The sequence below is a fragment of the Schistocerca serialis genome, chromosome 9 (assembly GCF_023864345.2).
Source record: "Schistocerca serialis cubense isolate TAMUIC-IGC-003099 chromosome 9, iqSchSeri2.2, whole genome shotgun sequence".
Taxonomy (NCBI): Eukaryota; Metazoa; Arthropoda; class Insecta; order Orthoptera; family Acrididae; genus Schistocerca; species Schistocerca serialis.
Window position 1 is genome coordinate 208,663,536 of NC_064646.1, and position 22,488 is coordinate 208,686,023.

At 39.6% G+C, this 22,488-nt stretch overlaps 1 protein-coding gene across 1 annotated transcript in view; it reads left to right on the top strand.

Moving 5' to 3' along the window:
• Window positions 1-20,176, top strand: part of LOC126419483 (odorant receptor Or2-like) — a 51,950-nt gene extending 31,774 nt beyond the window's left edge. The window contains exons 4-5 of the mRNA XM_050086672.1: window positions 9,677-9,832; window positions 20,120-20,176. Of these exons, the coding sequence (XP_049942629.1) occupies window positions 9,677-9,832; window positions 20,120-20,176 (213 nt within the window). The remainder of the gene's footprint in view (window positions 1-9,676; window positions 9,833-20,119) is intronic.
• The last annotated feature ends 2,312 nt before the right edge of the window (window positions 20,177-22,488 follow it).

The window sequence follows — 22,488 nt, forward strand, 5'->3', positions numbered from 1 at the left end:
ATTGCGCGTACGTTTTGATTTGACGTTTGACACGTATTGAGAACCTACTGTGATCAGCCAGAATACTAAAACCACCTACCTAATAGTCGGTATGTCCACCTTTGGTACGGATAACAGCGGCGACTCATAGTGACATGGAGGAAATGAGGCCTTTGTAAGTCGCTGGAGGGAGCCGCAATCACATCCCCACTAACACAAGTCACCTAATACCATAAATTCTGGGGAGGGGGGCGGTGAGCTGTGACGCCATGTTCAATCACATCACAGATGTGTTCGATCGGGTTAATATCTACCGACTTGGGGGTGGGGGGGGGGGGGGCGCCACGTCAATTGGAACGTACCACTGTGTTCCCCGAACCACTCCCTCACACTACTGGCTTTGTGGCTTGGAGTATTATTTGCCGAAAAATGTCACTGCCGTCGGGACACACGTTCGTCATGTAGGGGTGTATGTGATCTGCAAGCAGTGCACGATACTCCTTGGCCGTCATGGTGCCACACATTAACACCCTAGACTCATGGATGCCTATGTGAACTGGCCCCAGAGCATAACAGAGCATCCGCCAGCTTGTCTCCGTCCCGCAATATGGGTGTCAGGGAGCTGTTCCCCTGGAATATGACGGATTCGCGCCCTCCCATCGGCATCTTGAAGAAGATATCGGGATTCATCATACTATGCAATGCTATACCACTGCGCCAAAATGCAGTGTCGATGGTCACGTGACTATTTCAGTCGTAGCTGCCGATGCCATGGTAATAACATCAGCATGTATCAAGCTATCAGGCATCATCCAACTGGGAACTAATTACATGTGGGGTCCCACAAGGCTCCATTTTGGGGCCCTTACTTTTTCTTGTGTATATCAATGACCTTTCATCAGTAACATTACCAGATGTCAAGTTTGTTTTGTTTGCTGATGATACAAACATTGCAATAAATAGCAAATCAAGTGTAGTCTTAGAAAGATCAGCCAATAAAATATTTGTAGACATTAATCACTGGTTCCTAGCCAATTCTTTGTCACTAAACTTTGAAAAAACACACTACATGCAGTTCAGAACTTGTAAGGGGTGTCCCAAGAGTATATGTCTAACATATGATGACAAGAAGATAGAAGAAGTGGACGGTGTTAAATTCTTGGGATTACAGCTTGATAATAAATTCAACTGGGAGGAGCACACCACAGAACTGCTGAAGCGTCTTAACAAATCTCTGTTTGCAATGCGAATTTTGTCAGACATAGGGGATATAAAAATGAAAAAGCTGGCATACTATGCTTACTTTCATTCCATAATGTCATATGGGATTATTTTCTGGGGTAATTCATCAAGCCAAGCTAAAGTTTTCCGGGCACAAAAACGTGCAGTAAGAATTATATGTGGTGTGAACTCAAGAACATCCTGCAGAAGCCTGTTTAGGGAACTAGGGATACTAACTACAGCTTCCCAATATATTTATTCCTTAATGAAATTTGTCATTAAAAATATATCACTTTTTTAAACCAATAGCTCAATTCATGGAATCAATACTAGAAATAAGAATAATCTTCACAAGGATTTAAAGTCACTTAGTCTTGTACAAAAAGGTGTGCATTATTCAGGAACACAGATTTTCAATAACTTGCCAGCAGCCATAAAAAGCTTAACAACCAATGAAATTCAGTTTAAGAGAAGCCTAAAGGATTTATTGGTGGCCAACTCCTTCTACTCCATTGATGAATTTCTGAGGAAAACCAACTGATTTGTATATAAGTACAACATATCTTCTGCACAATTTCAGTGCAGTAATGTGTTCACTGAAAATTTGTGTGTGTGTGTGTGTGTGTGTGTGTGTGTGTGTGTGTGTGTAAGTATAATCTAACTTCTGCACCATTTCAGTGCAGTAATGTGTTCATTGTAAATAAGTATTACAGTAGTTGTATTACATGTTTCTTACCTTATAAATAAATAAAAAACTTTTTTATTTTTAATTCAGTGCAATAGTATTTGTAAAATGACTCTTAGTGTTCATTAAAAAATGACGATCATTCCACTTGGGACCTGTGGAATGGTACATTAGCTTATTTGTTTTAGTTTAAATATTTGTCATGTATTGTTGTTTTTCTGACATGTTCCACATCCTGGAGGACCTCCTCACTACGGATCAATTGGAATGAAAGTAAAAAAAAAAAAAAAAAAAAAAAAAAAAAACATGCATGGGTCGTCGGCTGCCGAGGCCAATCGTTAGGAATTTTCGGTTCACTGTGTGTTTAGACACACTCGTTCTCTGCTCAGCTTTAAAGTCTGATGTTAGTTCCGTCAAAATTCACCTCCTGTTCTGTTTCGTAGGCTGCCCAGGCGACGATTGTAATAAGGGGTGCCCACCCAAACCCACGACGTCATGACGTGCTTTCACCTTGGTTTCGCCAAGCGTTGAATACACTCGCCACAGCGCTGCTAGAATACCCGACAAGTCGTGCAGCTTCCGAAATGCTCGTGCGGAGTCTCCGCGCCATCACAAACTGTCCTTGGTCAAACTCAGATAGATCGCTCAACTACCCACTCTACACACGGACAGCGTGCTCACTGATACTACGTGCACCGTGCATGTATCTGACTAGATGTCATTTCTCGCCAGGTGACGCTGCTTTCGCCCGGACGGGCTTATTAGGGATAGAAGGCCGTTGGTCATGACGTTCTTGCTGATAATGTATAATGCGGTTTAAAAACGCGGAAAGATACTCTAAACACGGATGTGTGCCTGTTTTCTGTATGTTATGTCGTTTTTGTGCAGATGTCGTTTGAAATCCTTGAGATGTTTATGCATATTCTTGTATGTCCCACCTCTCTCCATGTTGGAAAGCGAAACGACATGAAATATCATTTTTGTTGTTGTTGCTTCTGACTATGGCATTAATTAAATGACTATTTATTAACGTCTTCCATCCTGTGAGGGAACTGGTAGAGAAAGAATTAAGCCTCACTTTTTGTGCCTCAGATGACGTTAGGAAATGAATTTTTGGATATATATGATGAGAGTTCTTCGCTGAGAAACTTTTGCATTTCATAAAAGTTGATATAATTCATACCTTGCATTGACTGCGTAAATACAACAGCAGAGTATGCAGGTAAAATATATAGTTTTAGAAACTATAGCCTCGGATTTAATGCCCGAAACAATCCACTTTTTAAGTTAACCTCCGCTGTACCATGGTGGTTGGGGGGCAGGTACTTTATGTCCAGCTTAATTTAGTCACGTACTTTATCATTTAAGATTTAAAAAATATTACTTTTTAATGATTTCCAATACCAGATTCTTTTAACTTTTTTCTCTTTTTAAACTTAACCCAAAAGATTAAATCTTACAATGGAACGGTAGGCTACAACATTTCGAAACCTAACAGAAATTTTTCACCCTTGATGATTATACCATAAGAGAAGCACTGTCAAAATTTTAACTGCCAAAAGTTTCGAAAACTGCCAAATTCACAGTTCGCCAGGCCGTTAAAAAAATGTACACAAGCACCGTAGCTGTATAGGCAGCCCACGTGCAACACGGTAGGCGCCTGGCTTTCGTTGACGCCTCATCGGGACAACGCGATCGTAGTTTCGAAAGCTAATTTCAGTCTCAACTGATAGTTCGTCTGACAAAATTATTCACAGTTGCCACACAGCCGAATACGCAACTCATTTAAAATCCATAATAATTTGCAGTTCCCAGTGTTGTATCACTAAGTGTTAACCTTGAGGATAAAACTCAATCAATTTTCTGTGGGTCTCATTCGTATATGCTTTCTAAAGGCAACTGTCTATGTGCAGGTTCCAGAGTTGGACAGTAATGTCGAATCATGCTAATGCTCAATCTTGCAAAGATGAAATGTGAAGAACGTGCTATACAACTAAAATCAACCATTTCTCTTGGAAACCTACAAATGTTTTATTTATTAGTTAATTTCCTTGACATTCATTCGAATAATGTTGATATATCGTTAAAAACTGTGGAAAAAGAACAATGATTGTTGTGTTAATTAAAGTCAAGAACAAAAATAAAGTAGCCTTACAGCACAAAGAAAACATGTATGCTGTTAGCTTTCAGCGACAAAGGAAAGGCTGTAAATATTTTGGTAAACGAAAGGGAGAGAAAACACAAGCGGTGTGCAAAGCCAGTTTCATTTCATAATATCAACGTGAATTGTATAAGTGAAAAAGAGATATACAGAAAGCACGAAATGTGTGCCAAAATGAAACAAGCCAAATTATGAAAGAAAAAAACATTCAAAAGATTTAGACATGCCCTGGAGAGTCAATGTGCCGTCGCTGAGGAGGTCGACGATGACGAGGCGTGTGAATTGTAAATGAAATGAACGTTGCTAATTTCCTTGCTTCCTCGAACTGATTAAAGGGATTCAGGAAATTACACGGAAAAAGAAGTCGCTAAATTACGAAGTTTACTTCAAGTAAACGTGTAGAGGATATATCTCTAATGGGGAATACTGTAGAGAAATTTATAGGTGACTTGAGAATGAAGCTTCGTGTTATCCTCTACAATGCTGTATATAAATCCAGTCAGTCAGTTTCGGACAAGAACTGCATGCAGACCGAATGAATGAAGTTTGTAGCTCAAGATTGAAGCACAAAGGAGCTTTACACATATCTTCAAGATATTAGGATCACAAATTTAAAGGAAGACTGTTTAGCTGCAAAACCTTTGTAATCGAAGTAGCAAAATCTGGCAAAATGCGGCAGAATATGTTTCAATACTACATCCAAGAAGTCTTCTTACTGTCTTCAGAAAACCATCAATTGCTTTTTTTGGACTCTTGGCTTGGAGGAAACGACACTTCTAGCTTTATAGGGATGACGAAAAGACTGAACGTAATGAGGATACCGTTCGGAATTAGTAGTGTGAGTCAGCCTTCCGACAAACAAACGTTTCACCACTCTGGAGCATTTTTCAGAAAATTGTGGGACAGTATGATTTACGATAGCAGTTTGTCATTTCATGTTTATCGGCGGAGTAGTACTGTTAAACTTAAACTATTTGTGAATTGCCAGCTTTCATCACCACGTTTCAACGAATATGATCAAGTACAACTGGTACGCAACACAATTCGCAGATCAACGACCACGACTATTTCTTACCCTATCCAAATTGTCTTCAAACAGAACTAGTAATTGAAACTTCCTATCAGATTAAAACTGTGTCCAGAGCCGAGACTCGAATTTGGGACCTTTGCTTTCGATGGCAATTGCTCTCCATCTGAGCTACCCGAGCACGACTCACGATCCATTCTCACAACTTTAATTCCGCCAGTACGTAGTCTCCTACCTCCTAAACTTCACAGAAACTCTCCTGCGAACCTTGCAGAGCAGGCACTCCTGGAAGGTTCGCAGGAGGGCTTCTGTGAAGTTTGGAAGGTAGGAGACTAGTTACTGGCGGAATCACATCTGTGAGGACGGATCGTGCTTTGGTAGCTGAGAGGATAGAGCACTGGCCCGCGAAAGCGAAGGTCCCGTGTTCGAGACTCGATATGGCTCACAGTTCTAAACTGCCAGGAAGTTTCATATCATCGCATATTCCGCTGCAGAGTGAAAATTTCATTCTGTAGAATAGTAGTTACTGTCGAATGCATTAATTTAGGTTTTTACTTGTGTGCTTATTCTTAGTAAATTCTTAGATTTCGCCAATCTATAGACACATCACGCTTTGTAACGACTAGGGAATAATGAACTTAGTAAAACAAACATTATCTAAAATTTATCACACGAATGGTGCTACAGCAATTGTTATGAAATATCTCATGTCAAAAAATTAAATTCCCAATCGATGAAAGACGTCTGCAATATAACATGATATTTTCTCTTATGTGGCTACTTGTGTAACGATTACATCTGCGACGATTTAGCTGTCGGTATGAACTGCAACTTCTCAAAAAAATTATAATTGTAGACACTTTTGGTTTGAGGTTTTCAGTGACATCAGCAACATCTAGGCATTGAAACGAATCAATAGGAGCAGGTGAAAATTTGTGCGAGATCGGGACTCGAACCCGCTTCTCCGCTTAACGCCAGCGGTTGCGTTAAGAGCCTCAACCATGCGAGAACGCTTCCCAGCTGACCGAAGTTCCCAGGCAGTTCTAGATAACTATAGTTCAATTCTTTTATCTTGGCGGTTCGCGCATGCCCGCCCAGACGCGGTAGATTGCTGCGTTGCCAGTTGTACGCGCCAAGAGAAGCAGCGCCATAGTATAGTTCGCAAACTTACGTTTAGGGGTGAGCGCGCAGTTTATGAAGTAAAGCCACCACGGCCGCATTAACCCTTTCGCTGCTACAGAGACGTGCTCCCCGCATCCCGCGATGTGCGCGATTTTGTCATCATTGCACTGCTCGCCTGTGCAGACACATGGTTTTTCGACTGCTTTGACACACTTTATCATTCGTTTTACCATCATTTCACAAAAACTATTTGCCCCCAAAATTTGATTTTTACACATCTTCTTTGACGGATACCTTCCCCCCATAACTTACTTAATTTTGTTTCGATGTTCAACGCAGTTATCGTGCAGCATTAGATGTAGTGAAGCATTGCACGAAATTTTGAAGAGTTTGCACAGGTAAAAGTCAAAAGCGTATACTTTCCATATGGTCGATTTTAGTTGACACTAGAAATTTCGAAAAATTACATTCAAACGAATAAAATTCATGAAGTAAGACACTTCGATGTTGTTTTTAAATAAAGAAAATATTAAGCGCCAAACAAGATTTGAAATTAGAATGTTTTGCTTATCATTCAAACACTTAAACCATTACACTAACGCAGCTTGTCATACAATACATCTCCCGAAGGACTTTGAACTATCACGCAAAATGCCGACAAATACTGTTGGTATGACTGTGAATTACTCACGTTTCGTCGAAGTACAACAGGAAATAAACAAATAACGCTATTCTTTATTGAGAAAAAGCGGTTAGTGAGAATGATATGAACATCTATCCTTCCTATCGCCTGAATTAGGAGGCATACTGCTTGTTTGCTTTAATTTATTAATAGAATGTGAAGCAATTAGTATAAAGATAGCTTTTTCCAAACTTTCTTTCATAGAAAGTCTGCTATCAAGACATTGCTTTTGTTCAATTACTTTCTTTATGACTGAACGTTTCTAAAACTGAAGATACTCGTCCGTGCTGTGCACTGCAGTCGAGCTCTGCCAGCGTCGTTCTATGTTGATTGGCTGAGTGTGTTTTGTGACGTCAGATGCGGAGAACGAACTTAAACTCGGCCGCCGTCATAAATGACGTGCACTTTAGAGTAGCATCATTTACCGATGGATCCCACACTCGCCAATTCCGATTCCCACAAGAGATAGGACTTTGTGTGTTTTTGAACGTAATCCTGGGGCACATCGTAGCAAATTATGTCTAATTGGCACCATATATCCTAATAGCACTAGCTGGTTTGCGGACCCTGGCCATAGTACTCCAAATACTATTAATGAGCGAGAGATCCGGCGGTCTGGCTGGGCAAGATAGGGTTTGGGAAGCACGAAGACAAACAGTAGAGCATCTTGCTGTGTGCCAGCACAAATGTAAGCCCAGGACAGCTCTCCGTGAAGGACCACAAAATAGGTCACAGAATATCGTCGGCGTACAGCTGTGCTTTAAGGGTGCCGCGGATGACGATAAAAGGGCTCCTGTTATGATATGGAATGGTACATGATCATCACTGCGGTTGCTGTATCGCTGGTGACAGATTGGTACACTCCCGCTGTCCGGGGTGTGTCCAGACGCATCTTCAGCCTCGAATCTCATTCCCAATTTCTCCTTGTACCCCAGAGATTATTTCCTTCTCCCTAGCCTGAATTGCTTCCAGTCTCTCACCTTTCTTATCTCGTCACTTACAACTTTCAATACCGAGTAGTTTGTAGCCTCGTGTGCTGCCGGAACACCGGCACCTTGTTATAATGTCTGCGACATGATTACCCTTTATTAAGTAAACAAATAATCAAACGTTCTACACTATCAGCATTTGTTACTGCCTCTTATGCTTTCACACGAGCCGCATTCCTTGCTCAACACGAATGCCCATATTAAACGGCGCAAACAAAGATATATTCCAAGCAATTATAACTCTCTGCCTTCGTGACAATACTTTTCAACATATGCAACAGAGCAGCGAAATAAAATGATATTATGAGGAGGACTCTTTACCGTAGCACAATTACAGTTCTTCTTACTGTGCCTGGATGGCTTCCCTTAATTTATTTTGTATTCTGAAAAAACATTTCATACTCCTCGACAACCACTGAGTTTCACCTCCAGGATCACTGCACATGACTGTTGTTGTTGTGGTCTTCAGCTCCCTGTATTTTACCCCTGCCACCTTTAGAATTTGATAGAGTGTTCCAGTCAACATTGTCAAAAGCTTTCTCTAAGTCTACAAATGCCTTTTCTTAATCTTTCTTCTAAGATAAGTCGTAAGGTCAGTATTGCTTCACGTGTTCCAACATTTCTACGGAATCCAAACTGATCTTCCCCGAGGTCGGCTTCTACCAGTTTTTCCATTCGTCTGTAAATAATTCGCGTTAGTATTTTGCAGCTGTGGCTTATTAAACTGATAGTTCGGTATTTTTCATATCTGTCAACACCTGCTTTCTTTGGGATTGGAATTATTATATTCTTCTTGAAGTCTGAGGGTATTTCCCCTGTCTCATACATCGTGCTCACCAGATGGTAGAGTTTTGTCAGAACTGGCTCTCCCTAGACCGTCAGTAGTTCGAATGGAATGTTGTCTACTCCCGGGACTTTGTTTCGACTCAGGTCTTTCAGTGCTCTGTCAAACTCTTCACGCGATATCGTATCTCCCAATTCATCTTCATCTGCGTCCTCTTCCATTTCCATAATATTGTCCTCAAGTACATCGCCCGTGTATAGACCCTCTATATACTCCTTTGCACATGATTAACACCCCATATAAACTCGTAGCCAATACTCGCGATAACATATTGACATCGTAGCGTCCACCAGCTACTTTTTACCACTGTGGATGAATTGCTAGTTTCTGCGATACGCTCAAAACTAGTGGCAACACTAGAGTATTATTAGACATACAGCTAGTTGTCCTGAAAGAAGTACTACTGTAAGACCACCTAGCTCCGATTGCGGTGAGAATGGCAAAAATTTGGACCGAGAGAGGGAGAGGGTAAGGTGGACAGACAAGGAGAGGGGGAGGAGGTAGACAATAGGGAGAAGAATATATATATATATAGAGAGAGAGAGAGAAAGGGGGGATAGAGAGAGAGAGGGAGAGAGAGAGTAGAGGAGACATTCGTGGAGTTCGTAAAGCATGCTACATTCACAGCCACCGCCTGGTAACATGGTATAATGTCTAAAGATGGTCAGTAACTGACTGAAACAGGTAACCATAAAAATAAAAGTCTCCATAAAATTCATAAAATATTTACAGCTCCGCCTACCGTTTAGCTGCTGAGATGGTCAACTATGGTCTTAAGGATCTTATTCAGAGACCGTATGTGAATCACGTAGAACAACATGTGGAACAACTGACTCAAATAAATATGCATGGAAATAGGAAACACTTTTTTCCCCCAGCACGCTTTATTCGATGAGACTGTGACATCAACTGTCAGCTTCCTATAATCAGGTAACGTACGACCTTATCTTGTATCGTTGTCCGCAGGCGGAGGCTTTGTCAGCAGCTGCATACAGCTGCTCATGGATGGAGGCGAGTGAGCGTTTCAAGCGTGCTATGAGGATCCTCATCAGCCGCGCACAGAAGCCGCTGATACTCACCGCTGGACATCTCTACCCCATCGATAAGAAGGCATTTGTCTCAGTAAGTTCATTTGCCTGACTGTTTGTAGTTATACCTAGCTTCCAAAAACGAATTCAGGGTTCGATATTGTGGAGTGGTGGAGGGGTGGGGGATCACAGTTTGTTGCTAACTACTGGCCCATACCTAAATATAACTTCCCATCAGCCTTGTTTTTAACATTCTAATTAAGATTTTAGTGTTCTAGAGTTGACTATGATTTACGAGTCTAATTGTAGAATCATTGGTTACTAATCAAAACGTCTTCGGTCTTGGGATCAAACCCTGCACTGCTTAAATTTTGAATCAAAATAATTAGATATGGTGTCCGAAGAATTCCGGTATAAAAAGTCACCCTCAAGCTGCCAACAGCCAGCCAAAAGAGAGTACAAGAGCGGACAGACGGTCAGGGCACTCCCTTGCCCTTGGGCTGGGAAAGTACACACAAAGGCGGAAGAATCAGCAATGATCAACAGCATGAGGATGCAGAAGGGAATGAATACCGCTGCATTATAGACGCACTATGTGTATCCACAAGGCATGTGGTCTGTACCTGAAGCAGTGTAATAATGACCTCTCCATTGGCAAAAGGTCCCCCATTCGGATGTCTCGGAGGGACTGCCAAGGACAAGGTCACCATGAGAGAAAGATTGGAAAACCAGCAAAAGGATAAGGCTCTATGAGTCGGGGCATGGCATGTCAGAAGTTTGAACGTGGTATGGGAGACTAGCAAATCTGAAAATGGGAATTCTACGGTTCAGTCTAGATGTAATGTCGGTCAGCGAAATGAAACACAAAGAAGACAAGGATGTCTGGTCAGGTGAGTATAGAGAAATATCAACAGTAGGAGAAAATGGCATAACGGCGTGGGATTTGTTACGAATTGGAAGAAAGGGCTAAAAGTGAGTTACTATGAAATGTTTAACGATCGGTTTGTTGCCGTCAGAATCGACGGCAAAGTAATACCGACAGCAATAGTTCAGGCATACAGGTCGACGTCGCAAGCCGAAGATGAAAACATATAGAAACTATATAAAGATAATGAACGGGTAATTCAGAATTGGAAGGGAGATGAAAATCAAATGGTAAAGGAGTAGTAGAAGAAACGGTTATGGGAGAATGTAGCATTGGGACTATGAATGATAGAGGAGAAACTAATTGAGTTTAGCAGTAAATTTCAGCTCGTAATAGCGAATACCCTGTTCAAAAATCACAAGAGAAAGATGTGTACTTGGCAGAGGCAGGGAGATACGAGAAAATTTCAGTCAGATTACAACATGATCACGCAGAGATTCCGAAATCAGATTCTAGATTGTATGGCGTACCCAGTAGCAGATATAGACCCAAATCACAGTCTATTAGTGATGAAGACTAGACTGAAGTTTCAGAAACAAGCCAGAAAGAATCAGTGCCGAAAGAAGAGGGATACGGAAACACTAAGGAATGAAGAGATTCACATGAAGTTTCTGAGGCTAAAGACACTTCCATAAAGAGCGGTTCAGTAGGCAGCTCAATTGACATTACATCAGTTGACATAAATCAGTGGACATAACTAAAAGACAATCATTTTATCGATGGAAGAATGAAATACAAAAATATTCGGGGATAAGCAGGAATGCAGAAATTCAAATCGATGACGAATGAAATCAACAGGAAGTTTATTAAAGCTAAGGTGAAATGAAGATATGAAAAACGTGAAGAAACGGAAAAGAAATGTAAGGGAAGCGATGTCGGAAGGACTGACTGAGCGTATCAAAAAGTCAAAACAACTTTCGGGGAAACGGAAAGCAAGGGTGGTGACATTAAGGGTGCACTGGGACTACCAATTTTAATGCAGGGGAGAGATTGGATAGATGACAAGAGTACATTCAAGGCCTCTGTGACTGGGAAGAATTGTCTGATGATAGAAAAATAAACAGGAGACGACATTTGAAGATAGAGGGGATCCAGTGTTACAATTCAAAAGAACTTTGGAGGACTTAAGATCGAATAAGGCAGAAAGGGACAGATAACACTCCATCAGAATTTCTAAAGTATTAGCGGAAGTGGCAACGAAACGACTATTCACTTTAGTGTGTACAACATATGAGTCTCGTGATATATCATCAGACTTTCGGAAAAACAAGCACACAATTCCGAAGACTGTAAGAGACAACAAGAGCGAGAATTACCGCACAATCAGCTTAACAGCTCATGCATCAAGTATTCTGATGAGAATAATGTAGAGAAGAATGGGAAAGGAAACTGAAAATATGTCAGATGACAATGTTTGAGTTTAGGAAAGGTAAAGGCACCAGAGAGGCAATCCTTACGTTGCAGTCCATAATGGAAGCGTTACTAAAGAAAAATCAAGACACGTTCATAGGCAATGTCGACCTGGTAAAAGCATTCGATGATATAAAATGGAGCAAGGTGTTTGAAATTCTGAGACTACAGAACTTTATGTAAAGATGGGTAATAAGCAATATGTAAAAAAACCAAGGGTGGACAATAAGAGTGAATGATCAAGAACGAAGTGCTCGGATTAAAGATCCCAAATAGTTCGATCTATACGACGACGGGAATAAATGGTTGGTTCAAGAGTAAAAAGTTCAGGGTGAAAGCATGTCAGTGATAAGACTCGTAGATGACATTGCTATCTTGATTGAAACTGACGAATTGCAGGATCTCCTGAATTAAATTAAGAGTCCAATGTGGACGGAATGTGGACTGAGACTAAATCAGAGAGAGACGAAAGTAATGAGAAGCAGCAGAAATGGTAAAAACGAGAAACTTAAAGTCAGACATCAAAATATCCCATGGCGGACGGAACAACGAGGACACAAAAGGCAGACTAGTCCTGATAAAAAGGGAATCTCTGGCCAAGAGAAGTCCACTAGAATCCAACTCAGGCTTTATATCTGAGGAAGAAATTTCTAAGAATGTACTGTACATTTCGAACACAGCATTGTACGGTAAAACATGGACTGAGGGAAACTGGAATAGAGAAGACTCGAAGAGTGTTGAAAAAAAAAAAAAAAAAAAAAAGGTTACATTAGTCACGGGATAGCCATATGCATGTATACAGATGGCGGTAGAATCCAGTACATGTGATGTAAAAGCGCAGTGCATTGACGGAGCTGTCGTTTGTACTCAGGTGATTAATGGGAACTGTGTCCGACGTGATTATGCCCACGCTGTGGGAACTAAGAGAGTTTGAACGCAGACTCGTCGTTAGAGCTAGATCACATGGGACATCCATTTCAGATATCGTTAGATATTTCAGAATTCCGAGATCCACAGTGTGAGGAGTGTGCTGACAACACCAATTTTAAGACATTATGTCGTACCTCAGACAACGTAGTGACCAATGGCCTTCAGTTATCGACCGAGAGCAACGGCGTTTCCGTAGAGTAGTCAGTGCTAACAGACAACACAACACGGTGTGTAACAGCACAGAAATCAAAGTGGTTCGCAGGACTGTGCAGAAAAATTTTGGTGTCAATGGCTTATGGCGGCAGATTAGCATCGTGAGTGCCTTTGCCAACAGGACGACTTCACCTGCAGCGCCTCTCCTGGGCTCGTAACCATATTGACTGTGCCCTAGACGACTGGAAAACAGTGGCCTGGTCAGATGAGTCCGGATTTCATTTGGTAAGAGGTTATGATAGGGTTTGAATGTGGCGCAGATCTCGTGAACCCATGGACCAAAGCTATTAACAAGGCTCTCTGCAAGCTGGTGGTGCCTTCATAATGGTGTGGGCTGCTTTTACATGGCATGTACCGGGTCCTCTGGAACAAATGAAACGATGATTGACCGGAAATGATTGTGTTGGGGTACTTGGAAACCACTGTCAGCCATTGATGGTCTTCATGTTCACGAGCAACGTCGGAATTCTTATGGACGACGATACGCCATGTCCCTTGGCCACAGTTGTTGGCGACCTGCTTGAAGAATATCTGGACAGTTCCAGCGAATGTTTTGGCCACCCAAATCGCTCGACAATGGGCACAATTGAGAGATCAGTTAGTGCACATAATCCAGCGCTGGAAACATCTGAGCAATTATGGACGACTATAGAGGCAGCATGGCTCAGTGTTTCTTCAGGTGATTCCCAACTACTTGTTGAGTTCGTGCCACGTCGAGTTTTCACATACCCCGACCAACAGGAGGTCGGACACAATTTTAATATAATAATAACAATAATAATAATAATAGTAGTAGTACAGTAGTAGTAGTAATAACAGTATCTATAATTTGTTTCATTGCTTTAGCATAAGTTCTAACAAATTACAATTATGATAAATACATACTTTGCAGAGCATACATCCTAAAACTCAAGAACTACATGTGTAATGAAACTGATGTAACAAATACAACAACAAACTATCAAATTTTGTTCAGTACAAGATCTAAGTTTGCGCTCATCATTATCAGTACTTTACTTCACAGTGTGATTGAGTACACAGGTCTGTAGACTATTATTTTTGTTTCTTTATTTAAACTGATCTTATTAAGCCACCAGGCACTCTCACACTTCGGACCAGTGTTTCACACGTACTTAGTTTTCTAATATACATAAGAAATAGCAATTTTAATCTGACAAATAATAAAGCGATTTAAGTGTCTATAGTGTCAGTATCGTTAAGCAATACAGATATGAAGTAATAACTCTGGCAGTACTTCTGCTACTGCTGTTGGTGTCACTAATAATGACAATAATAATAATGACAATAATAACAGAGGCAGATATAAAAGAATTATAGGTTTAGGACATAGATGTTCTGAAATAGGGCGAGTTTGGAGGAAACAAAGATTGAAGGAGACTGAACACCGAGGAATACTGGAAAATGAGGAATATGTGGTTGGAAAAAAGGATGTAAAGTGTAACGGGTGCGTCGAGGGACAATGGTAATAGTCATTCTTGCTTTAAATGATATGTCACTAATCGTCTTCTGAAGCTGAAGATGTTCTTCAGTTCCTTAATATAATGCGGGAGGTTACAGTAGAGTCGGGTCCCCTGAGACGGACTTCGAGAAAAAGGATGAATGATGGAGTAGGAAAGAAAGCATTCTGTTGGGAACTGATGGTCCTGCTACGTTTTTCAGAGAAGAGTGTTAATATCTAGGTGAGAAGAAATTGACAGTGTAGGTTGATAACACATTAGTGAAGCCAAATTGTATGGAAATCTCTGCGCTTATCTGCGTGCAACCAGTATAGCTGTGCATATTATGGTGAAATATGATCAAAGAGTCGAATGTGACATAACGAACATAGGCCATCATGACTACTTCCAGGTGCCTTAAGCATTCCTGAAAAATGCCTCAATGAAATCAATAATTAGAAACGGAAGTGTCTGTACTTCTTTTTCAGATACAGAGGGAGAAGCTTTCTATATATTTTTAATGAATGGAGACATGCTAATGCTTTCTTCCGTGCTACAGTTATTTGCTCGGTCCAAATGTGATTTTGATCTATTATTACTTCTACATTGTTTGCTGAGGAAGAGAAGTTGGTATTTGTCCCATTTATTGTTTAAGATAGGATTCCCGATATGTGGGGTTAAGGAGACCGGAAAGACCAAGCAGTACCGCTTGGGTTTCGGTTGGTTTGAGCCGTAACCCTGTATCATGCATCCATTTAGGTGGAGCTAGCTTCAAGTTTATTGGTTTCCCACTTAGATACAACCGGAGTTATCAGAGTTTCAGCACATACAATCAGACTGTGACTTTGCATCTTTTCCAGGCTGTAATATACTCTGCGGGCAGTCAGACCACTAGTGCACCCACGTGGTCATGCCCTCAACCAAGCAAATGAAAAGTATCCTGTGCTGAATACAGTTTATAGTTTCTCGAAAGACATGCAGTTTTTGAAACTCTTACTATTTTACAGTTCACTACTTTTCTCAGAGATTTGAAAACTGATACGTGTGAAAACAACATGTTAATCTGTTTTTATGCATTTACTTAAAAGCTTCGGGTCTGTAACACCTGTAATTCAGACTTTACTCAGTGTGGCTACTGAGAGCCGATCGAGGTCAAGATGTCGCAGTTTCATGAGTGGATGCCTTTCTGAGACCCACAGGCTATAGTGAAACAGTATTAACAGTTATTCAACAATACACAAATGTTGCAATGATATACTGTGCTATCCGTGGCAGCACAGCGTACGCAGCGTACACCCTGCCAGTACCGTCTGATGCCAGCACGTGCGCTGTGTGGACGCTGCAATGACGCCAGGTATGGCACAAGGCTGCTGAGGTGTGTCAGATGACTCAATGCATCAGCCATGATGCTAGTGGCATGCGGTAGCCCTGTGTGAAGAAGGAGTCCTCAGTCACGCTGTGGCTTGCAGACAGGAGAGCCCCACAGCAGTGGAGTCTACCCACTGGAGCAGACGTGGGCATCAAAGGCTATACACCCTTTCAGCGACGGGAGACCGGCTGCATGTCTGGCTCTGTAAGGTCAGCCACCAAGTGTCTCACCAGTCGCAGGCACCAAAACGTTTGCCGTCGGTCTCGGTATCGATGGGGCGCTGCAGCCTCCCAGGAGGAGATTTCTGTCCTTTAAGAATTCGTATGAAGCTAGATGCTCCGTACGGTGGATTGTCATAGGTCCCTAATCGATACTGGTCAGTTATAGGTTAAGATATCTCCACAGAGAAATGGCCCAAGCTTATTACGTTATCGCACTGCTTTCAACGTCCCAAGTAGGAACACACTGTAACCTGGGCATGGAGAAAGTGGGTCATCCGAGTCGTTGTTTTTCCACCTTTGTGTTGCGTCCACAATTTGGCGTCCATGCTGCCCATATTTGTGACACTGTGAGACACACCGCAATACCAACAGACTACCTACGTTGAAATGCTGCTCTGCTGTCACGGCTTCACCTGCTTTCCTGTGCTTTCTGCATTGCTGAGGAGGGTGTACCATACACATTAGTTGGTGGTGCAACAGACTGAATAACAGATTACAAAACTAATAGAATGTAGAATTGCTGTAACAGCCAACCTTAAGCGCTCACCAGATTGGCAGAGATACACAAGAAGAACTTGAAACGTTTCATTTCAGCATACCATTTTGTAGTGAGGAAGTCTATAGTGTGCTTGATGTGATGTTCAACACGCTGTAGGCTCGTTGTCCTCCACCTCGTTCATTTCTCACGGACTTTAACCGACACATGTACTTAAATGTGAGCAGAAATATCCACAGTCTGGTCTCTGAGTTGCTGGAGGTTTCTAATCTTCACCGCATACACAGTCTAAATGATTTTAATCCTGGGAATGTGGCTGTCATTGCTGTGGAGTGCCTCAAAGGCATGGCTATCTCAGACGAAACTGGATACTGACGTTTGCCGGATCAGCTGGGCCATAATGAGGTTGTAGGCCATCAGGTTGAAAGAAGAAAATGACACGACAGCAGCGACGACAACACATAACATATGTTTATAACTGGCTGCTGTTAGTGTTCCCATAATGTAAAAGGGGACAACAGTACCAGAACCCTATCTCCAACATGAAACCATTATTGTTAAATGCGACAACGAACTTCGATAGAGTTATCCAGTGATGGTTGACATCTGCCTATATCTGGTGTTTTGCTTATTTACCTCTCCATTCACATACGAGTACAAATTAGCTACACACATAAAAGGTACATCATAAGGGCAACGAAGGCTTACGTCCCATTCATTTTGGAATCTGATCATGACGATGTGGATCGTCCTTCGTGAGGTATCACATCATATGCGTTTTGTAGGATGTAAATTACGTGTGCCAAAATGCTCACTAACAACCCCGGTTGACGCCGGTTTCCTGCGAGATACAGCGAGTATCGCAGTCTAGTTTCATACTAAACGATGGCAGTACAGCATTTGACGTTGCCCAGGTTTGTAGAATTACGCACACAGCTTCCAGTTTTCGACAAAGCTAGTTTTGCGGAGTTTCCTGATTAGCTTGCTCCATAGTGAGTTACTGGTGGTCTGTCTGGGTGGCTCTGGATGCAAACCTCTGTGACAACAGGGGTGTTCTTCGCTCCTCATATCAGGGTGATATTAATACGTTTTCCTAGAGTTAACACAGCCGGCTTTCACGTCAGTTATCTGCAAGGAATGTCTTGACTTGACTTGAGAATGGATACAGATAAGCTGAAATGAGAGTACGATTGTTTTTCCCATGTAATTTTGTATCTGTCCGATGTGTTCCATGACCCGCTTTCTAAATATATTTTTGTAAAAGTTATTTACTTCCATGTTCAGTTTATTTACATAATTTAATATCATACAGATGACATGTGCACATAAATTCACAAATATAACATGGGTGTAGGATATATTAATTCTATGACAGAGGCTTGAAGGAAGAAAGTAAAAAGTATATAATAATTCATGAACAGAACTAATTTGCATAATTTAGATTACATTAGAAACTAAGTGTAACAAGCAAATCAAAATCTTATGGCGCATTTTGATTTGTGGTCACAGAAGTGAGAGATTACAGCAGTCTTTCTGATCATCAAAGACATGTTCTTGAAATATTTAGTTTTGCAAGGTAAGTGCGTAATTTCGATAGTATGCAGTGAGAAGCAAAGATGGGTTTCTCTGCTCAGATTCCAATAATTATAATCAGGTTACTTTCCATTAGGAGTGCGAGTGCATTCAACGACTGTGATATGACTTCCAAATGATAGTCCACAGTAATCAGTCATCCTTTTCTTGCAGGTGTTAAGATTATGGCTAATGCCTAGCAATTATTAATGCACCATTTCATCATATCAAAGCATGTTCTAGTGCATTAGTCACATGTGGTTTGAGCTTCTCTCACAGTTGTTTCTAGACTATTGTATAATGAAGGTAGACTTTGCGACAAGCCTACCTTCATTATGCAGCATTTTTGAAAGAACTGTGAGAGAAGGTCGAACAACAGGAGACTAACATGCTGGGACATGCTTAGAGACGATGAAATAGAGCACCGATAATGGTTGGGCACTAGCCGAAATCTAGATTTGCCAGATAAAACCTGTAAGAGAAGGACAACTGATTGCTGTGCTCTATGATCTGAAATTCCAATAAATACATTATTGCGTGATAAATACACTGCAAGTCTTCTCGTAAGAAATTAACACTCTGAAGTTAAAGACAGTGTTCATATTCCAGAATAATAAACTACAAATACTGGTCCTTTTTTAATGTGAAATTGTTTGAATTTTCAATCGATAACTTTCCAATGTATGAAATTATTGTACAATACCAAAAACTTGCCGTCTTATGTTAGAGGGAGTTGCTGCTTTTCCAACTCACACAAATGGTCTCTCATTTAGAAAATGGTCACATATATATCTCACTTTGTAAATTGGCTCTTCTGCCGATCTTTCACTTTTTTTTCTCAATACAAAATGTCATTACTAAACAAAACCAAATTTTTAAAATTATCTTTCAATATTGGTCTCACTAAATTGGATACCTATTTATTGGTAATGAGGTACATGATTTTCATATTCGTTGTAAACGTAGATTATTTCTTACACAAACATTTTAGTTATGTAAATAGTAATTCACAAAAATGAGTATAAAATATGAATATACTGTCATGCATCAACACATTAAGATATGATTACTCATATTGTTCTCATTGTGAAACACAAAAATGAATTGAAAACGTAGGACTTAGCGTTCACCACTAAGTGTACTATACATGTCGTGAGTAAATATGCTAGAATGAATCAAAAAGAAGGGAAAACGTGTCCATGTCCTAATGAGCTACTATTTCTTATCTGATCCAGCCATTGAGTCATGGACTAAGATTATTTTATCAGTTTGTTCCAGACCAATTATGTTGTAATTCCTACCGATAAATTATGGTGGCACTTGGCACAGTTCTTACTATTACTTCTTAATTTACTTTAGACTGATGAAGTTGAGATGGAGATATTTCATTATTTTCTTCAATGTTATTTTCATTTATGTTTTTTGTTGTTGAACATTGTGATATTTTGAAAATTTTCATATATATGATATGGTATGTTATGGTAATTCAACTTATCATAGATATATATGTCCAATGAAAATTTAGATGATAGAGTACAAATTATTTGCCAAATAGCATATTTATCAATCTATATATCTCCATGTTCTTAAAGATATCTCTCAGTATTAATTAAAGTGGTTTTATGTAACAACATATTACTGAAAATAAATATAGTTCTCTAGTAACATAACTTCAGACCATAATGGAACAGAGTAGTAATATTTGTTCTGTGTCATTTTTGATGACACTGGCTACAGTCCTTCACACCATTATTAATGGACTCTAATCAATTTGCATCTCTTTTCCAGCTTGTAAATGCATCATATTCATACTATGCGCTTCTGAGTCAAACAAACAAACGCTAGAATTCAAATCAACGTTGGAAACACAAGCTGAAGGAACATGGGTATTCTAAATCATCGATTGTTTGATGTTAACATTTCAGAAGGACATTTATACGTGATATGTAACAGTCCTCAGAAAAAAATTGCTAGTTGCTACATTAGATTGGTATTATTACTCATTTTGTGTTGGTGCTGTATAACTGCAAAAATGTTATGTATATTGAATTTTAATTACAAGTAGCCAGTTTGCAAGTGCCATCACAATTATCAGCCAAATTTAGTGCATTCCTGAATATTGCTGCTGGAGGTTAAAAGTATGGTAGTGCAGCCAGCAGCTGCAAATGAACTGCTACATCTTAAACTGCAAGCACATTTGATGAGAAGTTATTCTTTTTTACTATTATATTACCTTATTCACTGTCTTCTACAGATAAAGATTGTTCACCTTCCTATTTTTTATGTCACTATATTCAATATTATTTGCCCTTTTCTCAAAAAGAAGTTTCTAAGTTACGTGCAACAACTGGAAATGGAAGAATCTATTCCTCGGTCAAACATAAATTAGGTATTTTATATGACTAGCTGTTCATTCTTGATGTGGTCACTGCTTTGATGGTGCATTTACCTGCTTTGACTTTTTAATTTAATGTTTATTGGAATAATAACATGAGAATAATGTAAAAGAATTTTACCATTAAGACAGCAATATGTTCTGAAAAGCTCATTCATTTTGAATTTGATCATATTATTGTGTTTTAAATAATCTCATGTATCAGCTCCACTTACTTTCTTTCGCAAATCTCCAGTCACATTCTTCATTAACACCTCACAAGAACAAAAAATCTTCAAGAAACCTTGACAGTCCCTTACCTCTGACATTGCAAAGAACATACTTTCACATTTCTTTAAATTTTAAACTTTTTGGAAAGTTTCTATTACCAATTTATTATTATTCATTTCAGTTTAATTATTCAACTTTACCTCAATACTTGAACGTCAAGTTGTATTCTGAACTCCCAGCTATCATTTGGTTTTCATACCTGCATAAACATCATCAAAGAGTGGATTTTGCAAAAGATTCAAATTTTTCATGTATTGCACAGGTTTAAATTATTTCTTAGTCCACATTTCTGCTATGTCATGAAACTGGAAATAATATATTATTCTCTACTGTATAAGTATAAAAAACTGATATATGTGAAAATGTTTCATTCAGTTTTATTTATTCTGTTAATCTTCAATATTATATTCTGTATTTCATTGAACAAATACAGTACTTACTACAACACTTGACTAAATAATGGAAAAAATGAAAATTTGTATTACCATCTGATCACTTTAAATACTTCTGAGCATTTATACCTATTAATTATGTTTTGAGAGATTAAATTGGAATATAAATGATTGTTATTGCTGTTATTGCTACAATTTACAGTATTCCATTGAAGTAAACAGACTTTGTGGATTAACTGTGTAAGCACTTCATGTTATTATCTGATTAACACCATTTTCACACCGTTAGTAAGCTATTATTTCACTTATCTCTTGTAAAATGTTAATGCAATATACAGCTACAAATCCAGTTTACTAATTTGGCAGTTAAAGGTGTGGGGCAGCAAATATGGTCTTTTCCCTAGGCTTCTTAAGTAATTAGAAGCACAGGTTTCTTACAACGTCTGCACCCAGAATAAAGAGGCTATACACAGGCTGCAGTTTAATCATTTTAGAGGAGATTTATAAGGTTTATGGAATAAGTTTAATAATACCAGTACAAGGAGATATATTTAGTAGAGTTTCATAGTAATTAAGCATCCACTTTGTGAGATATTTGCATTTTTATGTTTTTTATTTGGCAGTTGGAATCGTTGTACAAGACTGAAAGTCAAATGGAAACTGTATTTTGTATGTGGTAAGTCATTTGTATGCACATTTAGTAATGCCTGTAACTTTTAATGTGTTGTAAAATAACTCATATATATTAAAGCACTTTACTTAATGTTTACGTTTAAGTTCAAACTGCACAATTTCCTACAGCGTGGCTGGTTTCGATTTCACTGTATCATATTCAGACATATATATACCTGCGTTAGAAACTTATAGTGTCTGTGATGAAACTACACATCAGAATACTTAAAGTTTTGAATGTGGCTGTTACTCAGCAACAATATCCTAGTTTCATCAGAGGATTAAACAGATTGCGCATAAACCGTAAGTACTTTGACCTAGGGGCGTCTTCATCAGAATGAAATGTTGCTAAATCGGAAAATTACACTCCTAAGAAACAACAGTCAGAATCTGGGGCCGCTATGCTCAAGTCAAAAGTAAAATAAAAC